A 25,224-nucleotide genomic window follows, 5' to 3' on the forward strand; every position below is an offset into this window, starting at 1 on the left:
TACAAGAGTGCTTTTAAACAACATTTTTTAATTAATATCTACTTGTATTACATTGAAATAAAAAAATAAAATCCTGGTCCAAAGGGGGGAAAAAAAAAGGCGGGTGTAACCAAGGACATGGCATGACTACCATGAACTCTGAATCGGGGTTAATTATTCTGAGGAATTGGTAACCAAAGTAGGTGTGTATTTAGAATTGAGCAAGAAACATATACTAATGAAGACTTGAGAAGAACATTCAAAGACCATTTGATAAAGGAGGCTCAAATTTGAAGCTCAGAGATCAAATATAGGTTTTGGTTAGAGGAATACATACAAATCAGTTACAAGCTGCTGGATGCGCTAGAAGTAGCAGAATAGTACAGTCAAGAACATAAGCTCAGGGCTGAGACCTTTCAGAGGAAGGCCTGGGAAGTATCTGTGACTCTGCAGGGTCCTGCTAGTGTACAAGGCTGTTCTCTTCCTGGCAGCATCTTATAGGAAACCAGGTGTTCTAGACAGCAGGGATACTAGAATTTTATACTTGGAGTGCTTATTGTACAGATAAAAGAACTAAAATACACAGGATAAAAGATATCCCAAAGTCCTGAAGCATGTTCTTATCAAAACACGGATGATCAGGCCTCTTCAATTCTATCCATTACTGTTGTACACTCACTTATTTTAGTTTTTGTTGCTTGACATATGGGGGTGGGGGGGGACGTGGTCTTTTTGCCCCTAAAAATGAAGGTGAAATTTTCTTGAAATCCCATTTCCAGTTAGGCGCGGTGGCATAAGCCTATAACCCAGTCACTCAAGGGCTGTTTGGAGGACCACAATTTAGATGCTATCACTAAATAAAATTTCAAAAGCAGGGCGCATGCAGGTGAGTAGCAGAGTGGCTGCCAAGCCTGAGTGAGGCCATGGACTTAACCCTGGCATTGGAAACAAAACCCCAACCGTAGCCTTCTCACGTTTCAGGTGCGTCTTAAATACTACTCCACATTTCTAAGGTGTGGGAGATGTTTGTTGCCCTGGAGCTCTGGTTTGCTACCTTTCCACACCACAGGGTCACGGCCTGTCATTCCACAGAAGCAGCCCACCATATGGACCACCTCCTGCTGCATATTGAAGGGAGCCATCTTGTTTATATCATTTTAAATTGGCTCCTACCTGTGTTGATATTTTTTTACTGGAAACTTCATCCAAGAACTTTTTCATAACCAAGGTAGAAATCAATACACCAACTTTCTTCAACTACATAACATGTACATCACTGGTGCAGTTTAGGAGCTGGCAGTGATGATGGAAGTCATCTAGATTCTGTTTTTGCCGGAGAAGAAAATGAAGCCCAGATGATCTGCTCCAGGGAACTTTTCAGTTTTGTAGTGACTGAAAACAGTATCTGATGTTTAGGAGACCTGCTAAATATCTGCAGAACCAGTTTCTACAGCAGGGCTATCCCACCTAAACATAAAATGAAAAAAATCTTTATAAAGGCAGCATTTGAAATAAATGACAGTTGTGTCCATCTTCTCAAAACCCACTTAAGGGTACACAAGGCATCAGGAGAAAAGTGGGTTTTACTCATGGAGGTTTAGTCTTTAGGATTAGTGTGTGAACATCCACGTAATTGTTTTTTTTCCTCCCAAATGCAATCACATCACCAAACACCACCACACAAAACACAGCTACTTTCCTGGTTTATAGTCGGGAGTGCTTTCTGAGATTTTCAACATACTCTGAATTAGTTTTATGTTGTGTACGTTTATAGGAAGTAGATGGAAGTGGAGTAAGAGGATACTGCACTAGTATTAAAGATGCATTAGTGCTGTTTTGTAAAGAAAAAAGCCATACAGACCTATAAGTTCCTAAGCACTTGAATATAGAAACTGAGAAAGAAAACTATGAGACAGAGTTCACTGGCTTAACAAATGGATGACTTTATTGAGAGGACAAAATGGGTGTTTACCGCTAACCATTCAGGAAAACAAAGCACACAGACTGATACAATACTTTGGTTTAAAAATTATTCATAATATCAATATTAAATCTGGTATTTGAAGAAACAAATGAGACATAGGTGTAAAATACAAACCATGACAACTTAAGCTTGCATAGATGAACTGATGCAGATGTTTAGGTGGTACTTAAGGAAGGCTTGAGCACTGCAGTGTGCCTTAGTGTTGCCGACCACCTCCACCTCACAGGACACATGAGTTACCAGCACCATGTTTCTCATCCTCCTTGATGAGGTTATGTGCAGAACAACTTGTGCTGTGTGAAGGTGAATGAAATAGACTGTTTCCATCAGCCTAATTCAGATGAGTGTACACATACCAAGCAGTACCCACCACTGCTCACCTTTAAGGCATTCACAAAGCGTCCCTCACAGTTTCACTCAATCGCTAAACAGGCATGTGGTATGAAATGGCCTCTGTTTTCTGTCCTCACACAGACAACTATATTCCATCAAGGTTCTGCTAAGCTCCATGACACAGTTATTTCCAAGCTGCTTTTGCCTCTGGGGTTTGGCTATAAATCAACGAGCAGGAGGGATAACATCTCATTTGCTTTATAAACATATCCGTATTTCGTATATCAAAGGGGGTCTTACCAAAAAATGGAAAGTACTCAAGCAGTGTGTAATCTCTCTTAAGAGATTACTTTTTCAAATTATAAGACAAATGACTTTATTACGTCAAATTTCCTGAGCAACTTGATTTCTAGGAGCAAACTCATATTTTTAAAATTCAGCACCTTTTCAAAGTAAGTATTGTGCTGGGATGGATTCTTAAGAAAAAAATCCATATTACAGAAAATTCTTATTTTGGAACATCTTTTTTATATGCCATTTTCCCACTGTCACATCTAATTTACAGTGTTTCCAGAAATGAATATTGAGTTACCTGTAAGAGGCAAGTAAAAACAGCTATTTCTGAGAAGGGGCATTTGGCTTTCAATTTTTAGGAAGAGCTACAGAATAGCTAAAGAGTAAAGAGTAAAAGAGTAGCTAAAGAGTGGCCCATGGTTACTTTAGTGACTAATTCAATCAGAAATACAAAAATTCTAACAACAAAAATCCTTTCACCAAATTTAATGGCTAGAAACTATTTTAGCTTGTATGGTCTTAAATTCAGTGCAAAAAAGATATGCCTTCAGTATATAATGGATTGTCTGTTCTCTCAACTGTTCTCTTCACCGTTCTCAACTGTTGCTCTTTTGTGAAGGAAATGTTACTCAAATCCCATGTAAAAACTATTCTATTCTTTATATTTGAATCTCAACAATAGATAGTAGGCATTGAGTTACACAGTTAATTCTGCCCTGATCTGAAATGCTGAAATCTGCGCAGTGCTGGTTCCCAATACTAGGAAAAGTTACTTAAAAAGAGAAAAACATTTTCTAGTTTGCTAAAAACACAACACATACAACTATATGAAATCTACTGAGAACATCTACTGAGAAATCTATTGTGAACTATATGAAATCTATTGAGAACATCTTTGTACGTTCTCGTCTTTGTATGAATGAATGAAAGAGAATGCTTTTTAAGGCCAGTTATTTCCACAATCAACATGATTACTTACATGACTGTGTCATTTTGTAGGATTAAATAGAACCTATTAAACCCACTCTGGTGTCATCCCTACCAAAGCAAAAGTTTTCCTAATTTTCTCTTTTAAAAAAATAAACAGAAAAACACTTCACATGAGCAAATCTCCCATTGCAAATAACTATCTGGATTTTGTTTGGTTTTTTCATGTTTCTGTTAATGACAAGCAGTCTGGTACACACAGGTACTGCTGAAATTCCTTCAAATAGTCTGAATGCCTTTAGGGTAGAACAGAACCTTTGGAACTATGTCCCACAGAGTTGCCATAAAAAAGGAGCCCAGTGAACTGTCAGTTATTCAGAAGGTGATCACCTGGTATGAAGGACCTGCTCAGAAAACCTCCTCTCCCTCTGCCAGTTTTTTTAGTCAGGCCTTTGCTTACTCAGGAGCCTGACGGGATGTGACTGTCAGAGTCACAGGGGAGCCCCAGCTCCAAAGCGCTGGATGACCAAGACACTTGGGAATCATCTGTGGATCTGGTATTTCAATGGGGACTTGGCTGCTGTTCACACAGAGGATTACAAGGGCCTCAATCAGAGTCACACTCATTTAAGGCAACACTGCTCCTCAAAGACATCATTGGTGTAAAGTGCAGGACTCATCAGAAAAGTGACTATAATATTGGTGTTTCCTCAATTTATCCTTACCTTCTTGACTTCTCTAGAATTAAAAAATTTAGCACTTCTGTTAACAGCTGTTAAAGTCCAGGAGCAACAACAGCCTCAGGTTCTTCCCATACACAGTTTACCTGTCGCCCTGGACAAAACGGATTGTTCGGTAAAGAACTGGATGACATGCCACATGCAGCGTTAACAGGAGCGTCTATCTTTTGCTCCTCTCTGCCTATATTACTTACGATGTGCTAAGAAGAAAAAAGTTTTCTGTTGACAGCAGGATAAGCAGGTATAGCTTTTAAGACTCACAGGCACCAACAGAGATGAGGCGAAAACGGGCCCATTTCAGAGTCACTTCTCTGACTATAAGCAGTAAGTGACGGACATAGCATGTATTTTAAAAAGTCTTAACACTGTTACTAAAAATCCAGCTTTTGATTTTTTTATAACTGTTTCTAAAAAGCCTACGTTATCAGAATATAGCACACTATGCATCCTGAAATCTACCTGAACTGTGTTCCCTTTTGATGTTAATGCTCCCTACTCAGACACTATCTTCCAAAATGGGAAAAAGCCTTTGACTATAAGTTCTCTTCTTTTCTCAGTTTTTCCAGTTGTTTATAGAGTGGTCTCACTCCTTTATCATGCTGAGGACCTTAGCCAATCAGTTATCTTCTTGATATTTCCCTAAGTGATTTTTATACAAAGGCAACACTTCAAAATCAAGGCCCTAAAATATTACCACCTAAGTGGTAAACTGAATGCACCATATAATAAATAGTAGGCATTTCCAATTTGGCACAAGACAGATTTAGAAAGATTTGACACTGTTAGAGAAAAATAATAACAGTTAAAAGCTATTTTTATACTGTCGTGCTCTGACTGTGAGAGAGAGACGGAGAACAGTCAGCAATGAATTTACTCATCATCTAGTTCTGCTTTCAGCCACAGAAGAGAAGAGAGGGGCATGGGTCAGGTCCAGAATTTTCTAGAGTTCAATGGGAAGAAAAAAAGCTCAAGCTCACACATTTTGGAACATACTGACCTAGATGTAAGTTGTCAATGCCACTCTGTAAAGGCTGTCCTCCTTGAGGAGCACATTTTTCCTTTCTAATTTAGATGCTTTTCTATGGTCAAAATCCCAATACAGTATTTGTTTTGTTTTCGCAGATGATTAGTATGCTGCTGCTTGCTGAAAAGTCACTTGAGGAATAGTAATTCAAAGGCATACAAAGTCACGTTCTAAAAAATCTCAATGTTTTAAAACATATGAAGCAACTGTCCAGTCTGCCAATCAAATAATAATGTTTAACAGTGGCTTGAACAGAGTCAAATTTTTTTCAAGTCAGAACATTCAATGTGACCCTGATCCAAACTCTCTTCCCAGGCAATGATTTACAGTAGGTGGGGGAGAGGGGACGTCAAGGCGCCTCAAGATAAGGTTCGGTACCATACTGTGCTTAGTCAGCAGTTCTGCTGTGAATGAGGCCTGAACCCCAGAGAACAGAAACTTAGCAACACAAAGGTTTTCCAAGGCCAAAACTATTCATTTACATGACAACATTAAAGTATAATACAGTATGGGCCTAAGATTTAAACTGCATATGTTCCGAAAGCAGGAACAGAAACAACATAAATGTTTCTACATTTATATAAAAATGACAAAGTAAAAAGCAGAGAACCCAGTGAAGAGTGGCAGTTCATTAAAATACAGTTGTTAATATTCCTATCATCTCAAAGATAATATTTACATTATCTGAATGAAAAAGAATGAAAATATAACTGGGAGAATTAATTTCTATCTCCTGCTCACACGTAAATAATTACTGATGCTCTTAAAAAAAGTGTGCTTTTCAAAAAAAAAAATAAAATAAAGATAAAATATTTAATAATTCTTATCTTTTAAAAACCTAAAAAAAGTAACAAATTCTCAATACTGATGTTGAATTGGCTATCACAAGAGCAACACTACCTTTGGTCACTCACTAAGACAGCTGAGACACTAGTACTCTGGTTAAGTGTTAAGTGGTCTGACTTTTTTTGACTGAAGTATATCAAGTTGACATTTTACAATAATAAATATGATTAAATGAAGTACATGAAAAATAAAACTCAGAATTTTGAAAGGAAAACAGTCACTGCATGAGATAGAAAAATAAACATTTATAAAATAAAAATATAGCAAATGTTGCCCATTTGCCTAAATTGATATAAAATAAAAAGACAACTGTATGTTTTTAAAGTTATTATTAAAAAAATTAAAAATGAAGAAAATCACAGGGCAGATAAAGAAAAATATAGCATTACTCTAAGTCAACAGGCTTATAGATATTAAACTATCTGTAATTGGCATAAGGCTGGACTTTCATTTGTCTCCTCTTCCTTAAATGAAGACTGTCATATTCATTTCATCATAACTGTGCAAAGTGCTATTTTTCCTTTCTTCCATTTTTCCAAAAGGTTTTCCTTAAGGTTTTGTTTTCACTTGCTCAGAATTTAACTCTCAGGTGTCTTTTACTCAAGTTTATAAAACTCAAGGAATTCTCAAAATGAGAGATCCAAATGCACTGTGAGACTCTGTTTTAAACAGATTCCTGAATACTGCCCATCTTTAAAGACAGTCTGGACAGATAAGGCAAAAAGAAGGCAGCTCCAGTGAGAGGGTGGAGAACTAACATCTTTTTCTCTAGTCACTTGTATATTTCTTTCCTAAACACTGTATTGAAATGCCAAAAATGTCAGATTTGTACAAGGAAAAAGAATAGCAAATAAAACTGAAGGAATATATAATATATATCTTGACTGCCAATTGCCATTTGTGTTAACTAAAGAGTATGGGCAAATAAACAATTCCATGAGTTAGCAGCTAGAAATGATTCTGAATTTCTTGAAGCGGGGCTAAGGGAACACAACACCCACTAACAAATGTACTGAATCAAATACTCAGATAAAGAACCACTTTGTCTAATTCAACAAGAAGGTTGCCAACAAATACTTGAATGAGTTTTAAGAGGAAAACTTTTATCTATAGCTACAGAAATCGACAGCATCTTCACTTATACAATCATAGTCTCTTGGCTCTACATGTAAATACAAAATGAGATTAAAAGTTTTTCATTTTTAGTTAGAAGTTTTTCCAATGACTATTAATACATGGTCCATTGACTGGGGACTTGAGAAAGCCCGGCTACTAACAAAGCAATCGCACAGTAAGTGTTAAAGAATGGTTGGTATCTAGGCCAATTTTCCTGAGGACTTACAAGGATGTGCAACCACTGCGGTCCATGTATTGAGAACAACTATTTCAACTGCTCCAGATGTCTCTTTTTAAAATACTTATTGGTTGTAACTTTCTTTTCCTGAAAAGAAGAAAAAACAAAGTTCCTGTCCTTCAAAATAACATACACCAGTGCACCAAAAGCACTATTTCTTATATTCTTTTACTGTGTTGTAGCCAAATGTTGTATTTTACTTTGATTTCTCATCTCCATAGAATTTAACTGCTAACTAAACCTAGTTCCTAGATGCCCATACTCCACAGCTAACAAAACAGCACTCTGTAGAGCTCTTGGATATTATATTCCAAGAAGTATTCCATCACAAAGGTGGCCGATATTTGGAAGCTACGTTTTCTTATACTGCCCACATGATCGGAATAGCCAGAACACTGAAATGAATTGAAATTATTTATAGTGAGAAAAACATTGGAAAATAAATCCCACGAATGCAAACACAGGAGGAAACCAATGTGGAATGAACTCTGTATCATCCAATAATATCTGCTACAATGAGTCCGTTTCAAGGCAGATACCCAAGTTGTTACTGCTTGTAATGGAAACCTGGAGAGAAGTGAAAAAGGAAACACAGTTAAGGAGAAGCATCTCTGAAACTCAGTTTTTCCGCCCTGCTTAGCCAAGATGATTTATCTTCATTTCTGTGTATTTCCAGTGGTTCCTCTACTTTGTTCTTCATTTTAAAATATTTATATATAAAGTAAAAGTGTTATTGTAATATTATGCATTAAATATATTTTGGGGACAGTAAGACACCCCCCAAAAAGTGATGCATGCACAACTTGAGAGAGCAATTTTCAGTTAAATCATGGATGGTAAAAATTCCAGCAACTGATGGAAATTGTGATGAGTGAGCAGTTTTGATAGTGACATTTATAACGTCCAACTAGCTTCATCTCTTAAACAATATCTTTTATCTTATTCTCAATATTAGCTGAATGTCAGAAATGGAGGAAGGGAAGCTTTTAAAATATTCAAATGTCTGACATTCCTTACCCAGAGATTCTGATCTAAGTAGCAAGAAATGTTACCTATGCAATGGCATTCTTTTTTTTAATGCTGTGGTATTTTTTAATGAGAGTTAAAGGGTAATTCAAAGAAATTTGGGGAAACTACCATTAGCTTTGGAAAAGGATAATAAAAATATTAACTAAAAAACTTCAGAAATTTTAACAATCATAGACTCCATGAATTAATAAGACCCTATGTTTGTAAAATATGCAATCTGCAAACTTATTTGACATATTTCATTTTATATGATCTTGACAATTTGGGATCAAATATTTAGATTGCCTCCATTTAGAAGATAAGTATGTTAATATAAACAATTATATTTTTATTATTTCATTTTAAAATTCTCACAACAAATACGTATAAACCAATCTATATCCTTGGAAGAGCAAATATATCTATTCCTTCCATTTTACAGTTTTACTCCAATGTAGACACCCATATTCTTTCCCTATTTTCTTTATTCCATTGCATAAAAGTTTTTTGTGGTATGCATGTGAGCATGTTTTAAATAAGGGACATTTCAATTAATACAGTCATAGGCAGATAGGAAACAATATCCAATACAGGGTTGGGACCAGAACTGTTTCAGATTTTGGAGTAACTGTAAATTGAGGATCTCTAATCCAAAATCTGAAAACTGAAATGATCCAAATATCTGACATATTTTGAATATCACATCAGCATTCAAAATATTATAGATTTCAGATTTTGGGATTACAAATGCTTAGCCTGGATTAAAAAAGCAGTGCATTTAGATGAGGGTTATAATCACACTATGGAAATCAGTATGGAGATTCCTCAAAAAAACTAAAACTAGAGGTTCCATTTGTCCCGGCTATTCCCCTTCTGTGTGTCTTCCTGAAAGAATTAAGAGCATCATACCACAGTGATACACGCATACCCATGTTTATAGTAGCACAGTTTATTTATAATAGCTAAATCCTGAAACAGTCCATATGCCCATCAACAGATGAGTGGATTAAGGAAATGTGGTATTTATGTACATTACAGTACTATTTCACCATAAAGAAGGATAAACTTGAGTCATTTTTAGGAAAACAGATGTACCTGGAGACCATAATCCTAAGTGAAGTGAATCAGACACACAAGTTTAAATACTGCATTGTTTCTCTTGTATACGAAATGGAAAGGGTATTTGAGAAGCAGAATGATTGATAGATATTAGAAAGTAGGAAGTAAACGTTCAAATGGGAGGGGGAAGAAGGAAAAGGGGTAAGGAAAGGAAGAGAAAAAGAAAAAAAAAGAATGGAAGGGAAAAATGGGAACAAAGCTTGTGTAAATAGGGAGGGGATGGAGTGGGGAGAGGAATGGGGAAAAGGGGGAATCAAGATGTGTTATGAACAGGTACAAATTCCTTATGATCAATGCAGTCAATATGTATGACAAATATGTATTAATAAAAAATTAATAAAATAATCACTAAGAATCTGATGAAAGCAATAAAGTTTCTCTCCTTGGATGAAAATGTAAGTGGATGAAAAAAATTTGCATTCAATTTAAAGTTGCTTTTTATTTATTTATTTTTTTGTATTTGAATAAATAAAGAACAATATAATGGCCAGGCATGATGGGAATGCCTGTAAACCCAGCACTGAAAGGTCTAGGCAGCAGGATCACAGGCTACAGCCCAACCTGAGCAACTTAGCAAAACAAAAAATGTGAAGGCCTGGGTTCAATTCCTGGCCCAGGGGCACGGGGGTGGGGTGGGGGTGGGGGACACGATACCAATATAATGATCTACAGAGAGGAAGAAAACTTTTTCCACTCTAGTGGTTAGAAGACAGTACCTCAACTTCCACCATAAAACAGGGCTTATAAAAAGAGATAAGAAACTTTACACACTCTTCTCACCTTTATGAGAGGACTCTGATTTTGAATAATGACGTGTAGAACTATGCTGGTTTGTAAAGTGAGTGCCATCCAGATCCTCAGCTTCTGTCATGACAGGTGGTGGCAGCCTGAAGGGAAGTCAGAATTTAAAGAGATACCTAAGCGATGGTTTCTACAATTCCACCTCTCATTGGATGGATTGCATGGTAAAAATATTTTCTGAAGAAATGAAAAGCCGAACTGCTTTACAATTCTCCGGACAGTTGCAGGATCCTGAATACCCTACTGTCCCTGTGTTTTGATATGTAAAATTCAACCCAAATACATGTGGGCCACTGTGCAAGGGAAACAAGGATGAATAAGGTATAACTGCTGCCACCGATAAGAAAGTTACTTTGTTTTAGCAGCTTTTACAAAGAAAGAAGAGGAAGAAATAAAAGTACAGAAGAAAATGACAAAGTTAAGGACAGAAGAAAAGAAAACAAGGAGAAGGAGGGGTGAAAGGCAGGTAAAGAGCCAGGGAGAGATGTAAGGAAGTTTGATACACATAGTATGTCATGAGCTTGGCTCCTTCATGCACTAGGTGGCAAAACAGATCTTAATAAACTTGTAACTTTCCATGTAGTACATCTGCAATTTTTATGCCAAAAAGTAAAAAAAACAATTAGGAAGTTTTAATTTACTACTTAAAATGTATTTTGAAGCATTTGGCACTGATAAAGAAAAACCTCTATTTGTTTTTTTCCCAAAGATATATTCAAATTTTGCATTAAAGCATGAAATCAGATAAGGCTAAGATTTCTTATACATAAAACCATGTAGGACATTTTGTGTAATTATAATATGTAAGTATTCCAAGGTTTGTGAAGTTATAGTCAGTTTGGTACAATGGGTTCCGTAATACAAAAATAAAGGCAGGTGTGTTCACATTTCTCACCCTGTCCTTGTAAGTGTCTCCCTGACAGTGTAACTCCTGGAACAGGTTAGCAAGGGATGTAAACTTTTGTATACGGTAAGTCCTGCACTGTAGGTTCTATCAGATTATCTGGATTAACCCTTGGGACAAAGCTGCATAGCAGCTATCATGTACATACTTTAGAGTTAGAATAGGTTAAATTAGGTAAGAGATCTGTCCAAATCCATAATTTTTTTGTTTTGTTTTGTTTTGTTTTTTGGTACTGGGAATTGAATTTGGGGCCTTTCACCTTCCGAGGCAGGCGGCGGAACCACTGAGCTAAATCCTTGGCCCTCCAAATCCATAGTTATTAGGTGGCACAGGTAGCACTCAAGAACAAAATGAATTAGCAAATTAGTGCACTTGAACAATTACAGAGTTACATAAGTGTGCTTTCATCAGCACCATCTGTACACAAGACTGTGTATACATATATACACACACATTTCATATGTTATCTGTGACTTTGAAATATCTGAAAATCTATTTTGAGTTTTTAGAAGAGATGCATGTTTTTATATTTTCACTTATCTGTTATTTATACATATAATTAATGTGAGCATAAGAAATGTGGCATATTTCTCTTCTCTTGGAACCATTTGCTTAAAAATATTATAAGTTAAATAAAAAGTTTTTCTTTATTATTTACTCATACAACATCTTTAAAAGTAGCAGAAGACTAGGTAAAAAGAATTGAGACAAAATAATCTGACTTGAGGATTAAGGAATCTAGCTTCACAAAGCAGGTGGCTACAAAAGCAATTCTGGCCCAGGCCAAGAGAGCTGGCAGTCACTGCCATGGACAATATTCTTCACTCTTTCGTTACCTTTGCCAGGTGATCAAAACCCTTTACTGGGCGATCAAAGCTGAGTGGGAATCACAAAAAACTTCATGATGTTGCCTCAACATTAACTCATCATCAGGGACAATGCTTCTAACGCTGTGGGACGGAGCACAAGATGCCACCAGTCCTCTAGGATTTCCGTGCAAGGATAAACAAATCACTTCAGAATGGCCTCAGTTCTCCTTGTGTGTTATGTTCAGTTTTTGGCTACACAGAGAACAAATAGTGTTTTACTGTTTCCAGGGATTCTACCAAATTATTATGCTGCAATGATGGTTGTTTCAAAGTTACGGGTATTCATAGCCAAAGCTAGAAAAACTCTCATGAAACAACAGTTGATTTCACAGTGTTTTTTTTCTGAATTAGGATTATTGCTTCCTGTTTTCATGAAGATTAACCTTTAATTTGGTGATATACTTCAATGCCCTTCAGAATTCACTTCAAAAGTCACTTCTTCCAGAAACCCACCTGGACCCCCCAAACCAGGTTGTCTTCTCATGCTCTTCTACTCCCTGTGCTTTTTATTCACAGCACTTAACACAATCATAACAGTTATTTGGGCAATTATTTGTTTAGACTATGAACCTCATGATAGCATGAAAGAATTCACTCTCGTGGGCTGCTGCTTCCCATAGTTCTGGGCAACTATTGGCGTTCTCAATAAAGATTTGATAAATGATTAAATGGAGATCAAATCTAATTCATAGTCATAAGAATGTGCTGGGAACTAAATAAGACTTGGAAGACCTTTAGGTTTTTACTTTTTCTTTCCTTTTTTAAAGACAGAGTCTTGCTAAGTTACTAAACTGCCCAGGCTGGACTTGAACTTGTGACCCTCCTGCCTCAGCTTCTCAGAGTGCTGGGATCACAGGCGTGGGCCAACATGCTTGACTGGATCTTCAGGTTTTTCTAAGGCAAAAATGCAAGTAAAATGCCAACTAGTATCACCAGTATAAAAGTCTGTGGTTAAAACAATTTGGGACTTGGGTTAACTTTCTCCAACTAGAGTTACAATTAATTCAGACTCCTAGGGTTCTCTATTTCTTTAGAGGAAAGAAAAATTTGAAATGAACAAACAAACAGTTTGTTTCTCATCTATAACTACTATTACTACCCTGAAGTAATAAGCATCTCGACCTATGAAGGTTCATGTTTTTCAATCCCTAAAACCAACTCTTTCTGTACAGATAACTAATTAAACTTTTCCTTCATGATTAAACGTAAAAGAGGAAATCATAGATTCTAACCTAAAAGCATACATTTGGAGTGAAAGATTTTTTAACTATGAAAATAAAGGTTTCATAAAATTCGTACTCATTTGTGTTTTGCCATATACACTATCCTTCGGTAAATGATATTTAAAGAACGAAAGTTTTTCTTAGGTCAAAAAAGATTTAAATTCTACTAACCATAAGTTACTTTCCACTAATTTCTAACAGTCCTTTTTAATACAGGATGATTTAATTATTAATCCTTTCAGTATGCCAAATACTTTTAGAGTACCTATTTACATTCCCAGATTGCTCTACCATATCTGCTACAGAAGTTATTAGTGTTCTAAAGGTCAAGGACTTTAAATAACAAAGTCAAAACAACCCTACAAATTATGTGAATTTATTTGATTTAAAAGAGAGATGATAGTCTAGATAAATAGATTTACCTGAGAACAGAGTTCCTATTTTACCTGAGTATGTACTAAACCATAAAATTCTAAGATGTGACTTGAAAAATGTTCGACACATACATACAGCACAAAAGCTGTAAGAGCAACAGATTTTCTATAATTAGTCAGACTATACTACTATTGTCTTCAGAGAAATACAACCTGATGTTACTTTCTGAAAGTATAGGACTTTAAAAACAGAGGATGGCTTTTTTAAAGACACTAAATACATTCATTTGAAGGAAGCAAGTCTAGCAGCTGAAGTGTGTGTAATAAGTGACAACAGCAGCATCGAATTGTTCAGTATTACAGAACTTATGTTTTAATAATTTTAATAAATAATCAGGACAAAAGTAAAAGATTTTAATAATTCAGTTTTCAAAATATTAGATTTACAGTTACTTTTCTTTTTATTTAAATTAACTTACACATGAAAACATAAAAACTACATATTAAGAGAGTACTGTGATGTGGCAGTACCTGCAGGTGTGGTGTAATGTCTGAATAAGACTAAGCACACCTATCTCGTCAAACATGTATCACTTCTTACAGCAGAAGTTTTCAATATACTTTCTTCTAGCTTTCTGAAATCCACAGTTCGTTCCTGTTAGCCACATTCGCCACCACAATTCCTCCCTACTTAACACTAAACCACCCCTGGACCGACAAACCCCTCTCCACACAGCCCCTAGTCATCTTTTATTTCATGTAGTCGCTTCATATTCCACTCACATATTCTACTGAAAGGTCATAAAATAAAATAAAAACAAAACAGAAACAGAGGTTGCTCCCCTACAGACTTAAATGTTGCCAACTGGAAGTGCAGAGCAAGCAGTCAGGAGTCCTAAAGCCACATCCCTTTGCTCCAGCGATACGGAGTCCGCAATGACCCAGACTTGCCTAGGGTGTGGAGCCTCAGAAGCGACTCCCTGCATATCTAAGTGCCATGCAGACACCAGTGCGGCCAGGAAGAAATCCAGTAAAAATTTAAAGCCTGAGATTTTAGTTAGGAAAACAGTTCATTTCACCTCTCCCCATCTAAAGGTATAAATTCCATGAATGCAGAATTTAAGAATTAATCCTTATAAAAAGCACGTCCTTTCTTACACACTCCGGGGTTCTATAAGGTAGCCCTTATTTGACTTACACAATCCAGTTTAAGACTGGGAAGAAAAGTTTGAGCAAAGCACTGTCAGACCTGACATCACCTGACACCTTCTGCAGCTTTCTGGAGCTCGGCCTTCACCAAGCCATCCCGCTCGCCCCCTCCCAGGGCCAGCTTACCGTCCTGGCCTGTCGGTCTTCCAACGGTGAGCCTCATCACTTTCTTGTGATTTGGAGTGTGCTGATTTAGCAGTTTTTGACTATGGATAGAAAAACAGAACACACACATAAAAAAATCAAAAAAAGTAAGGGAAAGATGAGGCTTAGAAAACAAATACACCATGTCAAACTCTTCTTTAGTAATTTCAGGTTATTTACATTTAGTTGAGCAATGTAAAATGTTCTCTATACATAGCCATTCAGATGTGAAAAAATTATAGCCACTTTTCTGATTTTTAATCCATAAAATACTACCCTTTCCTAGTTAAGAGACAGTCTGAGTAACTGTGGCTTATTCTGTGTAGCAGAAGCATTTGAGAATCCTTAACTAAAACTATTAGAAAAAAAAATCTTGAATTACTAAGAGGATAAGGGGGTACTAAGTAAATAAAATTAATATTTAAATAATATTTGCACTTGTTTTGTTTTTTTCATTAAGTTTATTAGTACATTTTAGGTAAAAATGGAAACAAAGTCTTTGTAAATAGGGAGGGGTGGAGGGGTTGGAGGGAGGGCAGGGGAATGGGGAAAAATTTTGCACTAGTTTTAAGACTAACAACTGGGTAAATGAAAAGAGGAAACAGTAGAGCAACACTACCAGTATGGTTTCCATGCATTCTATCGCTTCACAACCATCACAACCATTACAGAGACTGTGAGGTGGGAATAAAGACCTAAGGGAGGAATTTTTAGGGGGAAAAAAGTGCTAAAGATCAACCGTATCATGGATATACATCCTAGGCTGCTTCGCTTCCAAATCTAATACAAATGCCCTCCTTAAAAAGCCTCTATAGGATGAACTTTTGCTACCTCTGCTCTCCCATCCAACTTGGGCTTGTATTTCTTAGCTGCCTGTAACTTCTCTTTCTCTCTAGATTATGTACTATTATTCAAAAAACGATACCTTTGTCTTTCCATGTAGGTAGAGAGTGGTGGCTTGCATACAGTCACTGATAATGGTCTCTCAAACTGAACTGACAGCCACCACTACAAGAATCAGATTATTTTATAACAGAATGAACTAGTCACTACCCACTTTGCAAACCACTTCTGATGAATGAAGGGAAAGGGAACAGTCTGAGCCCATGGTCGAGTTCTTACACTGTGACCTGGGTATGCATCTGTCAATCTTCCACACATCCAAGGGAAGAGACAGAGGCACATGGCAACCATGAAGGATAACAGAAGCACGAAGAGGAAGCAGATTGCTGTGAAGATTTTGAGAGGAAGTGGAAATACTGTGCTCTCCCGCAATGTAAACATATGCGACTAAGATTACTGATAGCCAGAAGAAGCTATCTTAGGTGGTCTTACAATGAACAGAATGAGTTTTCCAATCTAAGAATTTTCTGCAGTTATTTTCAAAAATTAAATGATTTTCATAGTAAAAAAACCTTATATACATTAGATTAACATAGGTAATACACATAATTTGGGTAGCCTAAATATATTTCAGAGTTTAAACTAAAAGTAGAGTCCTCTTCTTATTTCTGTATTTGTTTCTAAGTAAAAACCAAAACACATACTCTACCTTCCACTCGGGGTCATGCTTTTTGTCTGAAGATGTCTTCTCTCGCTCTTTGGCTTTCTTGTAAGCTTTCTTTTCTTCAGCCATTAGAAGTCGAGCAATTTCCTAATAAGGTCAAGTCATTATTATTAACTGCAGACTCACAGGTAGAAAATTACTAGAATATTTCCAAAGATTATCAGTAAATATCATTACCACGAACTTACCTCATCCTGGGCTACTTGGGCTGCTCTCATGTCCTCTTGGGTAGCCTGTGGGAAAAGACCACAGAGTAGAGTCACTCAACTAGAATCCACGCTGCCCACTCTAACAGTCTTCTATAAAGTAAACTCGTACTTGAGACTACAGCACTAAAGCTAAGCTAAAAGACTAAATCAGCTGGTGTACATTCACTTGCCAGAGGGGCTCTTTTGATCAAATTCTAGAGTAGGTCCTAAAGAAAATTATCAGAAATTAATAATGGCAAGATAGGTGTGTTGAGTTTCATTATGAATGTTTACTCAGTAAGTGAAAATCGATATAAAAGTCTAACTTTGTTCACTTGGAGTACGTTCCAACATCCTCAACAGAAACCTGAAAGTGTGGCTAGTACCAATCTCCACATATACTATGTTTTCACAAAGAGTTTAATGATAATAATAACACAAGAACAATTTTAACAATATGCTGTGAAGAAAAAAACCTGTGAGCTGCGTGTTCCTGCCGGGAATTTTCTATTTCCTGTTTCGGACTGAGTTTGACCCTGGGTAGCTGGAACCACTGACAATGAAGTATGGGTAAGGGAGGACTGCTGTGCTCTGATTCTACATCTTTGTTTCTCCACTACCAGTTCATCAACTGCTGGAAAACTACAGTGCATATTACATGATCCTAAGGTGGGTTCAACTCACAAAAATATACTGATTCATTGAACTTCTTCCTTAAAATGTACTCACCAAAATTTCTTCTTCTTGCAGTTTTCTGGCAATTTCAGCATCATACCACTCCTGATCTCTGTGGGTCACTCGTGAGAGAGTGCACACAGCTTCTTTCGTCATCCTCGGTTTTGTTCCTGGAAGGAAAGTTCAATGCAGTCAGGTAACTCAGGTTTTTTTCTGAAAAATTTCTGTGAGAAGTTTTTATTTAGTATCTAACACTTGTCGAAATTGCTTCCATTCCGGAATTCAGTGGGGGTGGTCTGAAACATACTTTTTCCCCTAGGAGTGGAAGTGGCAGTGCACATAAGCCATATATTTTAACAGAGTCACCCACCCAAACCTGCCTGGTAAAAACTCCCCTCTCACATAATTTCTTCAACAGCAGAAACTCATGCTAAGAACTGCAAGTGAGGCCTTCACAAAATAGGAAATGGAAAACAAGTCATTGAAAATAAAAAGAATTTAAAGAAAAGAATGTTACAGAATCATAATGTGAAAGAGGCTAAGCTGACAAGACTGGAGAAGAGAGGCTTTCTCCTAATTACTGAAACCTCCTTATCTTATTGTAGAAAACAGGAAATCAACATCTGCAAAGTACACAGAAATACACATTAGCAAACCAGGGACTCTGCCATGGGTTCTGCTCTGGTGTTAAACAAACTTCCTTGCTTTAGATCTTTCTCACAGCTTTGATCCATTCTTTAATGTCATTATTAAATTTCAGGGAAGACGTAACATTGGGGATGTTTCAGAGAACACAATGACTTTAGAGTTCTATTCCACTGCAAAGGAACATGGAGGACTGGTGGCCAATTTTGGCTCTTTACTTTCAATATTATGAACAGCATATATTCCTTTTATAACTTTCAATTAAAGTAAATGTTATTTCAAACTCATGGATACATGTTTCCCTTTATTTTGTTATAAATGCAATTTCTCAGCAATATGAATGTATTATATTCAGAAATAATAAAAGCTTTGAATGCAGTGAACAAGGCCAGCCATCTAAAGTAGTGTCTTTAAGCAAATGAGCCACTGAGAGGAGAAAGAAAATGTACTTCTGATTTCCCACCTCTTTCTACAGCACCCTGCTGGGCAACCATGGCCACTTAGAATCATTTGGGGTAAAGAACTACAGCAGTATTTGTCCCAACCTCTAGAGATTCTAATTCGAATAGCCTGGGTGAATCCTGGCCTTGCCTGACTGTTTTCAGTCAGTTGATTCTTATTTGTAAGTAACAATCAAACCAGTAGTTCAGGGCATTATGTCCACCGATAACTGTACATTCAAATGGTTTCTATTAAAATGCCTTACCACACACAGAAAGAAAACTACATTTAGAGATTTTATGTAATCGTGTGACGCTTATCTTTGTAACCTTTCAACCAAGCTTTATGGTAAGTTCAAAAGCCAGAGACTCCTATGTAGTGACTTTTAGAACCAAAAGAGAAAAAAAAAAGGTACACAACCCTGGCTTTCTTAGCTTAGGAGCTGATTACTCAGACCATTTCATATCATCTGCAGAGCTACTACACTGTCTGCAGGGCTGGTTTTAACCTAGATTTCTGACTGCTGGAATAGCAAGAAACAGTGGCACACTCCCAGGAGTGGCCCATAAGTAAATGGAATATGAGCCTTCTTTGAATTTAGGGAGATTCCCAGATAGCGAATTTAATATTCAGTGAGGTCAATGGATAAGAAAGACTGATATACAATACTCTAATGCATAGCTTCTTCATTATTAAGTAAAATAAAACTTTGGTTTATGAAAACAACTATAAGAATTGTGCTTTTACTTAGTTATTATATTTTAATGTAATCCTCTGACCTACTCCAGGAGGGCTATAAAATGTGTAAAGCCAGCTGGATATAAAATAAGAGACTAAGCAGTTCAAGCTGTAACCATTTTAAAGCCTGCCTAGCTGCATTTTTTTAAACCTTTATGCTAACAAAATTTAAAAAAAATTTTTTTTTGCCTGCAACTCCCTTACTAGAGCCTGTGAATCAATGTTTAGGTTCATGCTTCCTAAACCTATTTTAAACACCGTGGAGCACACCTAAAAGCCATAAAAGCTAACCATCCCTCAGAGCACATTTATAAGGTCAGATTCACAGAATCAGAAATGTAGAGGTCACTGTAATCACCATTCCTCCCCTGTATTTCCCACTTCCTTTGGAAATCTAACTTGTTTTTCTAAATTTGGATGCAGCATGACTTCCCTCAAAAACCTACTCCGGGTAAGATTATAATGCTCTCTTTTCTCCTGCAGCTCTTTGTTCGCTTCTCAACTAACACAGTGAATCTAATTTGAAAGTGTTTGTTTTCCTAGACACATTTTCAGCTTGTCTGTTAACCCTGAGGCTTAAATGCAAGCATAAAGTCCAAGAAAGAATATCTGTGACAGATACTTGGGATAGCTTATTAAACTCAGTTTTAACTGTCTTTATAACCAAGTCTTTTCATTAGAGGTAATGTGATAGGAAAAAACAACCCAATCAACCGATTCTGCAGCCTAGAAGCCAGTTCCCCAACCACAAGTGGAGCATGATTAGGCCACAAAGGCTCCTCCTGGGAACTACTACCCCAATAATCCTTTCACCTCTACAAAATTTTAGTAACAGTTAAATAAAACCAGAATGATAAAGTATGCTGTCAGAAAATACTAGATAACATGGTGCTATGACAGTGTTAAAGCCACATGGAAAACAGCACCTCTGTGGGTTCCAAACAACAGAAAGAGCCCTCACTGTGTTCATGATGGACTTCAGAGTTAACCCTCAGGAGAAGTCCCCAAACCTGGGAATCCTCTCTAATATTCACTTTGTTTCCTCACAGGTGCCATCAACTCACCTGCATTTGCACTTTGGAACACCAACCATAGAGTTAGAGGTGAGAAAGTTAGAGCATATGAAGGAACTAAAGCAATGATTTTCAAACTTTAATTTCCTAAGAATCACCTCCAGCTCGAAAACATGCCCAAAATGACCCAGGAATTTGCATTTTTAGGAAACAGCCCAGTTGTTTCTGATGAAATTGAACTGAGGCCCACACTGTGAAAATATTCTTTTAAATGACTGCCTACACAATCTCTCATTGTACAGATGAGAAACATGTGGTCTAGAAAATCCAATACGTCCAGCCCTATTAGCAGGCAAATAGTATTAAAGCACTGTCACCAGATCTTCTGGGTTCACTGAAGTAAAACCAGAAAGTCAGGAGCTTTGCTTGGGTATCAAGGATATGAGATGTACAGTCTTGGCAAATGAGGAAGTGTATCTGGGGTGGGCAGCTCCACTTGTTATCTGGACCTGGAAGGACCTTCCAAGGTATCAGTGTATTTTCACAGAGAGAGAAAGGTACAAACATTTTTCTTCTTTCTACAGCCCAGGGATTAAGTATATTACCTTTTATATTATTTGGCTCCAGAACTTGTTTCATGTACACGAACACAAACTGAAGAGGAAGAGAGTGGGCTTAAGAGCTTATTAAATGTACTCGTTTGTACGCATATACATGATACCCAGGCACGGATGGGACTATCCTGTATTACCTGTATCCCGGAGGTGGTGCCGCTCCTCACTCTCTGAGAAGGGAGGGGTCCTGGGCCTGCGCCTCCTCTCTCTGTGCTCACCTTGCCCAGTGGCCCTCCCATACACAGCTTCCTTGCAATGAAGCCCTGCTTTCAGGGAGGATTTGGGTGAAAGTTGGTCTTGATGTCGAGACTGTTTTTCCCACTTCCGAGTTCGAGGGCTACTGTTAGCCTCCCAGTCACCAGTTTCAGCACTCAGAAACACTTCCCCGCTGATCTTGGGGAGTGGAGGTCTCCGAAGTCTCTCCTGGCCAGACCGTTTCCTGTCACTGGTGACCTCTGGAGCTTCCCTCATTTTGTCCTGCCTACAGGATGACAGGGATCTCTCCAAGGAACAACGTTCTTCCAGCTCTTCTAAGTTCTCCAGTGGATCTCTTGGTTTCTCCTTCCTCTGCTTCACAGTCTTTCCAACACTATGGAGGCTACAAGACTTTGAATATCCAGAACCCAATTCCCTGGCCCTCCTCGACCTTGGCTGGTCTGAGTGGAGGTAAAGGGATGTGAAAAATAAGAATGCAGATTAATTGAATGAGAGAACAACCTCATCCATCACCCAGGGGAAGTCAGGGCCCAAGTTTAACATACTTTAAAATGGAGAAAATTGCTTTAACTTAGCAAGTATAAAAGAGGGAGCATTTGTTGGAATGGTCTATGAATACTAGAAAGATTCTGGGTACATAGACAAAAAAGGTAAAAAACCTAAAATTAATTAAAATAACTTAAATTTGAAATAACTTGATCATGATTAATGGAGTACTTTCATATTTGCCAATAACAAAAATTATAGCCATTAAACATTAAATAATACTTTACAAAACCAATTTGGAACTAGTATAGGAAAACTAGGGGTCAAACAGTCTTATAAAACAACAGAAAATAGTCTATGATTCAGTCATAGGCTTTCAAATGTGTTTACTGCAAATGACAATAGATATATCATTTCTCTATTACATTCAGAGAAATGGTTCACAGACCTTAGGATTCTTCTATCTTCCCTGCTTATGTGGTCAAAGCAAACTTTCCTGGCCACTTCAGTGATGAGCCCTACATTAGGGTTCAATATCGAAGAGGCTAATATAGAGGAGACATTTAAGTGAGTAAATTACCCTGTTATCTTTAGATAATGCTGTTCCCAATTATAGTTGAAGTTGTCAGAGGAAAAAACTAAAAAGGGATGCCATACTAAAATAGATAAAAAGGGGTCACTTCCTAAATATATTTCTAAAAACTGTATATTATAGCCTTTGTATAAAAATTCAATATATGATAAATATATACAGCAATTCTCCAAGTTTAATATGAACTTCAAAACAGCACATACATGAGTGCTTCTGCTAAGTCTCATTTAGGCACAAGCATACTGTGGGAACAAAGGAATTAATATGCACTTTGCAAGTCTTTAACATTTTCTAAAACCCCACTGCATTTTGGATGTAATAAAAAGAAATTCTAATTCCATGGAAAATTATTAATATTGCTAAAAATAACATTTTCTGCTAGAACCAACCAATTGCTGAATTAGATTTGAAGCAGCTACCACAATTTGATGATAGGTAGCACAAATAAAGAACTCTATTTTCTCAGGTGTTAGGGGTTGGTGTTGTCTGGTTTGATGCTGTTACTGATATCAAAGGACAGAGTAAAAGGGAGATAAGTGTTATTATACAACACTGATGCCACAGGTCCCCCTGAAAATCCTCAAGTAGTTCCCTCTTACGCTGGCTAGAAGAAAATTTCCTTCAAAGACATGTCTAAATTAAAACCTGTCTCCTAAACAATTTGTAAACATATTTATCTATTTTTATTTATGGTTAAATTTATATTTATCAAGAAATCAGAAAATAGCATATTTACTCTCTGTGGTTAAAAAAAAAATCTGTCCCTTTAACCAAACAATTATTTTAATTCTGACAACTGAGAAAGGATCTATTGGCTACTGTAGTAAATTAATATAACACTTATAAGGTATTAAATAATGACTGCATTCAGGAAACAATTGTTTGCAGTGTTAATACCAATATTCCACAGAGAGCTGTACAGGGGAAGTCCATCACTAAGCCAAAAGGAAAGAGAAAGGATTTTGTTTCAACATGAATTTGTGATGCTATTTTTAAAACAATTCTTCCTAAATAGTTTTAACTGATACTAGTTCTACCTCATAGAACTGTGCTGAAAGAATTTTTACAAAGCTGTCACTGTTTGCAGAGTTGGCTAGAAAAAAAATATTATCTAGTTCATCTATTGTGCTATCTTTAAATGGGAGGGATCCTTTAAAACCTATTTGAATCTTTTAAAACTTCTTCTATTTGAGGGCTGAGACTTGTATGTTTCTTAAGACCAAGTTATTTGGCAAATATAATTAGCTCCCTCATTGCCAATATATACATATGTGTGTACATAAACATGTAATATATATGTACACACACATATAAATCTTATATGCATGCCTCCATGTCTGTCATTCAAAACAAGATGATTTTTGTTTAAACAAAATACTGTATCACACAAAAAAAACTGAAATATGTATAAAAATAGTATTTCAAAGTTTACACATCCTTCAGAAGAGTTACATTCTTTGATCTTTTGAAGCATTTATATGAAGGACATAGTTTTAGAATTGTATTTTACAGACAAGAAAAAAGCTCAGAGAAATTATAGTAGATAACTGTTAAAATTACAATTGTTCTAAGGAAGGTACAGAACTTGAAAACAGTCTTATAACTGACTTTTTAAAAGACCATGATCTTTTTTAAAAAATCATTAATACAGGGCCAGGGATTTAGCTCAGTGGCACGGCACCTGCCTCGCAAGTGCAAGGTTCTGAGTTCGATTCCTGGTACCAAAAACAAAAATCACTAATACAATCACAATAGAGTGTTTAAGTGGCTTTGAAGGAAAAACATGGATTCACAATTGAACAATATGTATCATTTCACAACTGATATTTTGAATAATTTCAAATTTGCAGAAAATCTGTAACTGATCATCTTAAAAATAATTTATGAAAGTTTAAGTAAAATATGAGCTGAAAGGATTACCATTTCTGTAATGATACACTTTGATTATAAGTAGGGCAAAAATCAAACTGCACACAGAAAAATACAACTAAAAAGTACACCAGGTGTGTTGGGAAAGGACCACTGCAAAGAACAAAGGGCTGCTTGAGCGTAAGCACGAGCTGAGCGCCAGTACGTCTCTGCGTAACTCTTCCTGGTCTAAGTCCAAAGCATATAAAGAAGCGTCCCACGCTGGGCAAGGCATAACGCCCACCACCACCTTGGTCAAGGCGAGAGAAGTCACGGTGTCTACATGTGCCGGGGTCACAGTTTCCTAACCCTCAATCCCCCATCCTCCCAAAGAGACACACATGCCCCTTTTCACATATTTATAAAAGTAGTTAAATACATACTGCTAAAAATGTTTAAACGGACCTGAAAACCACTGAATTTTTAACACAATCTCCTGCCCAGAGGTATGAACCAAGATGATGAGTCTGAGTCTCAACTCAGTTTAGTATCAGCTTTGTAAAGGCAGGTTAAAATTAGTACTGATGTGTACTTAATCACTTGTTTTCCTAATGCTTTTACTGACTTCAAAGTTGACAACAGTTACTTTTTACAGTGAACGTGCTTCTAGAGGAGAATTAAAAATTAAACAAACAAAAAAACACTAGACTATATTTCTAAGATTTTAATTGAAGGCAATTAAAGAGTTATTAAAGGTACTAACTACCTCTGGTCTCTAGTATAGCTAAGTACGGTGATAACTTTTCTTTCTTTTTAAGCGATGTAATATATAATTTCACCAGGAAAACTACCACGCCGAAGATGGTTATCAAAAAAGAGCTGAGCATTTCACGTATGGAGAAAGAAAATATCACGCAACCAGTGTACTAAATAACAGAGTAGAGCTCCAGATATGGTAAATTTAGCACAAAAACTGTGACTGAGCAAGATTATATCCAAACTCTAATAATCCTAACATCCACATATGCATCCCTTTCATCCTACTAATGAAAGACAAACACACACTTAC

General features: G+C 36.7%; 1 protein-coding gene across 1 annotated transcript in view; it reads right to left on the reverse strand.

Annotated features, from left to right (window-relative positions):
* Window positions 1-1,897: 1,897 nt before the first annotated feature.
* Window positions 1,898-25,224, reverse strand: part of Ccdc50 (coiled-coil domain containing 50) — a 71,586-nt gene continuing 48,259 nt past the window's right edge. Inside the window, exons 6-12 of the mRNA XM_004834773.4 lie at window positions 21,151-21,669; window positions 17,617-17,732; window positions 16,888-16,932; window positions 16,685-16,786; window positions 15,115-15,194; window positions 10,389-10,495; window positions 1,898-8,048 (exon numbers count right to left, since the gene is read on the reverse strand). Of these exons, the coding sequence (XP_004834830.2) occupies window positions 8,029-8,048; window positions 10,389-10,495; window positions 15,115-15,194; window positions 16,685-16,786; window positions 16,888-16,932; window positions 17,617-17,732; window positions 21,151-21,669 (989 nt within the window). The 3' untranslated portion in view covers window positions 1,898-8,028. The remainder of the gene's footprint in view (window positions 8,049-10,388; window positions 10,496-15,114; window positions 15,195-16,684; window positions 16,787-16,887; window positions 16,933-17,616; window positions 17,733-21,150; window positions 21,670-25,224) is intronic.

This window comes from Heterocephalus glaber, unplaced genomic scaffold, assembly GCF_053883595.1.
Source record: "Heterocephalus glaber isolate CG9 unplaced genomic scaffold, H.glaber_assembly_v1.0 deba00001504, whole genome shotgun sequence".
NCBI lineage: Eukaryota > Metazoa > Chordata > Mammalia > Rodentia > Bathyergidae > Heterocephalus > Heterocephalus glaber.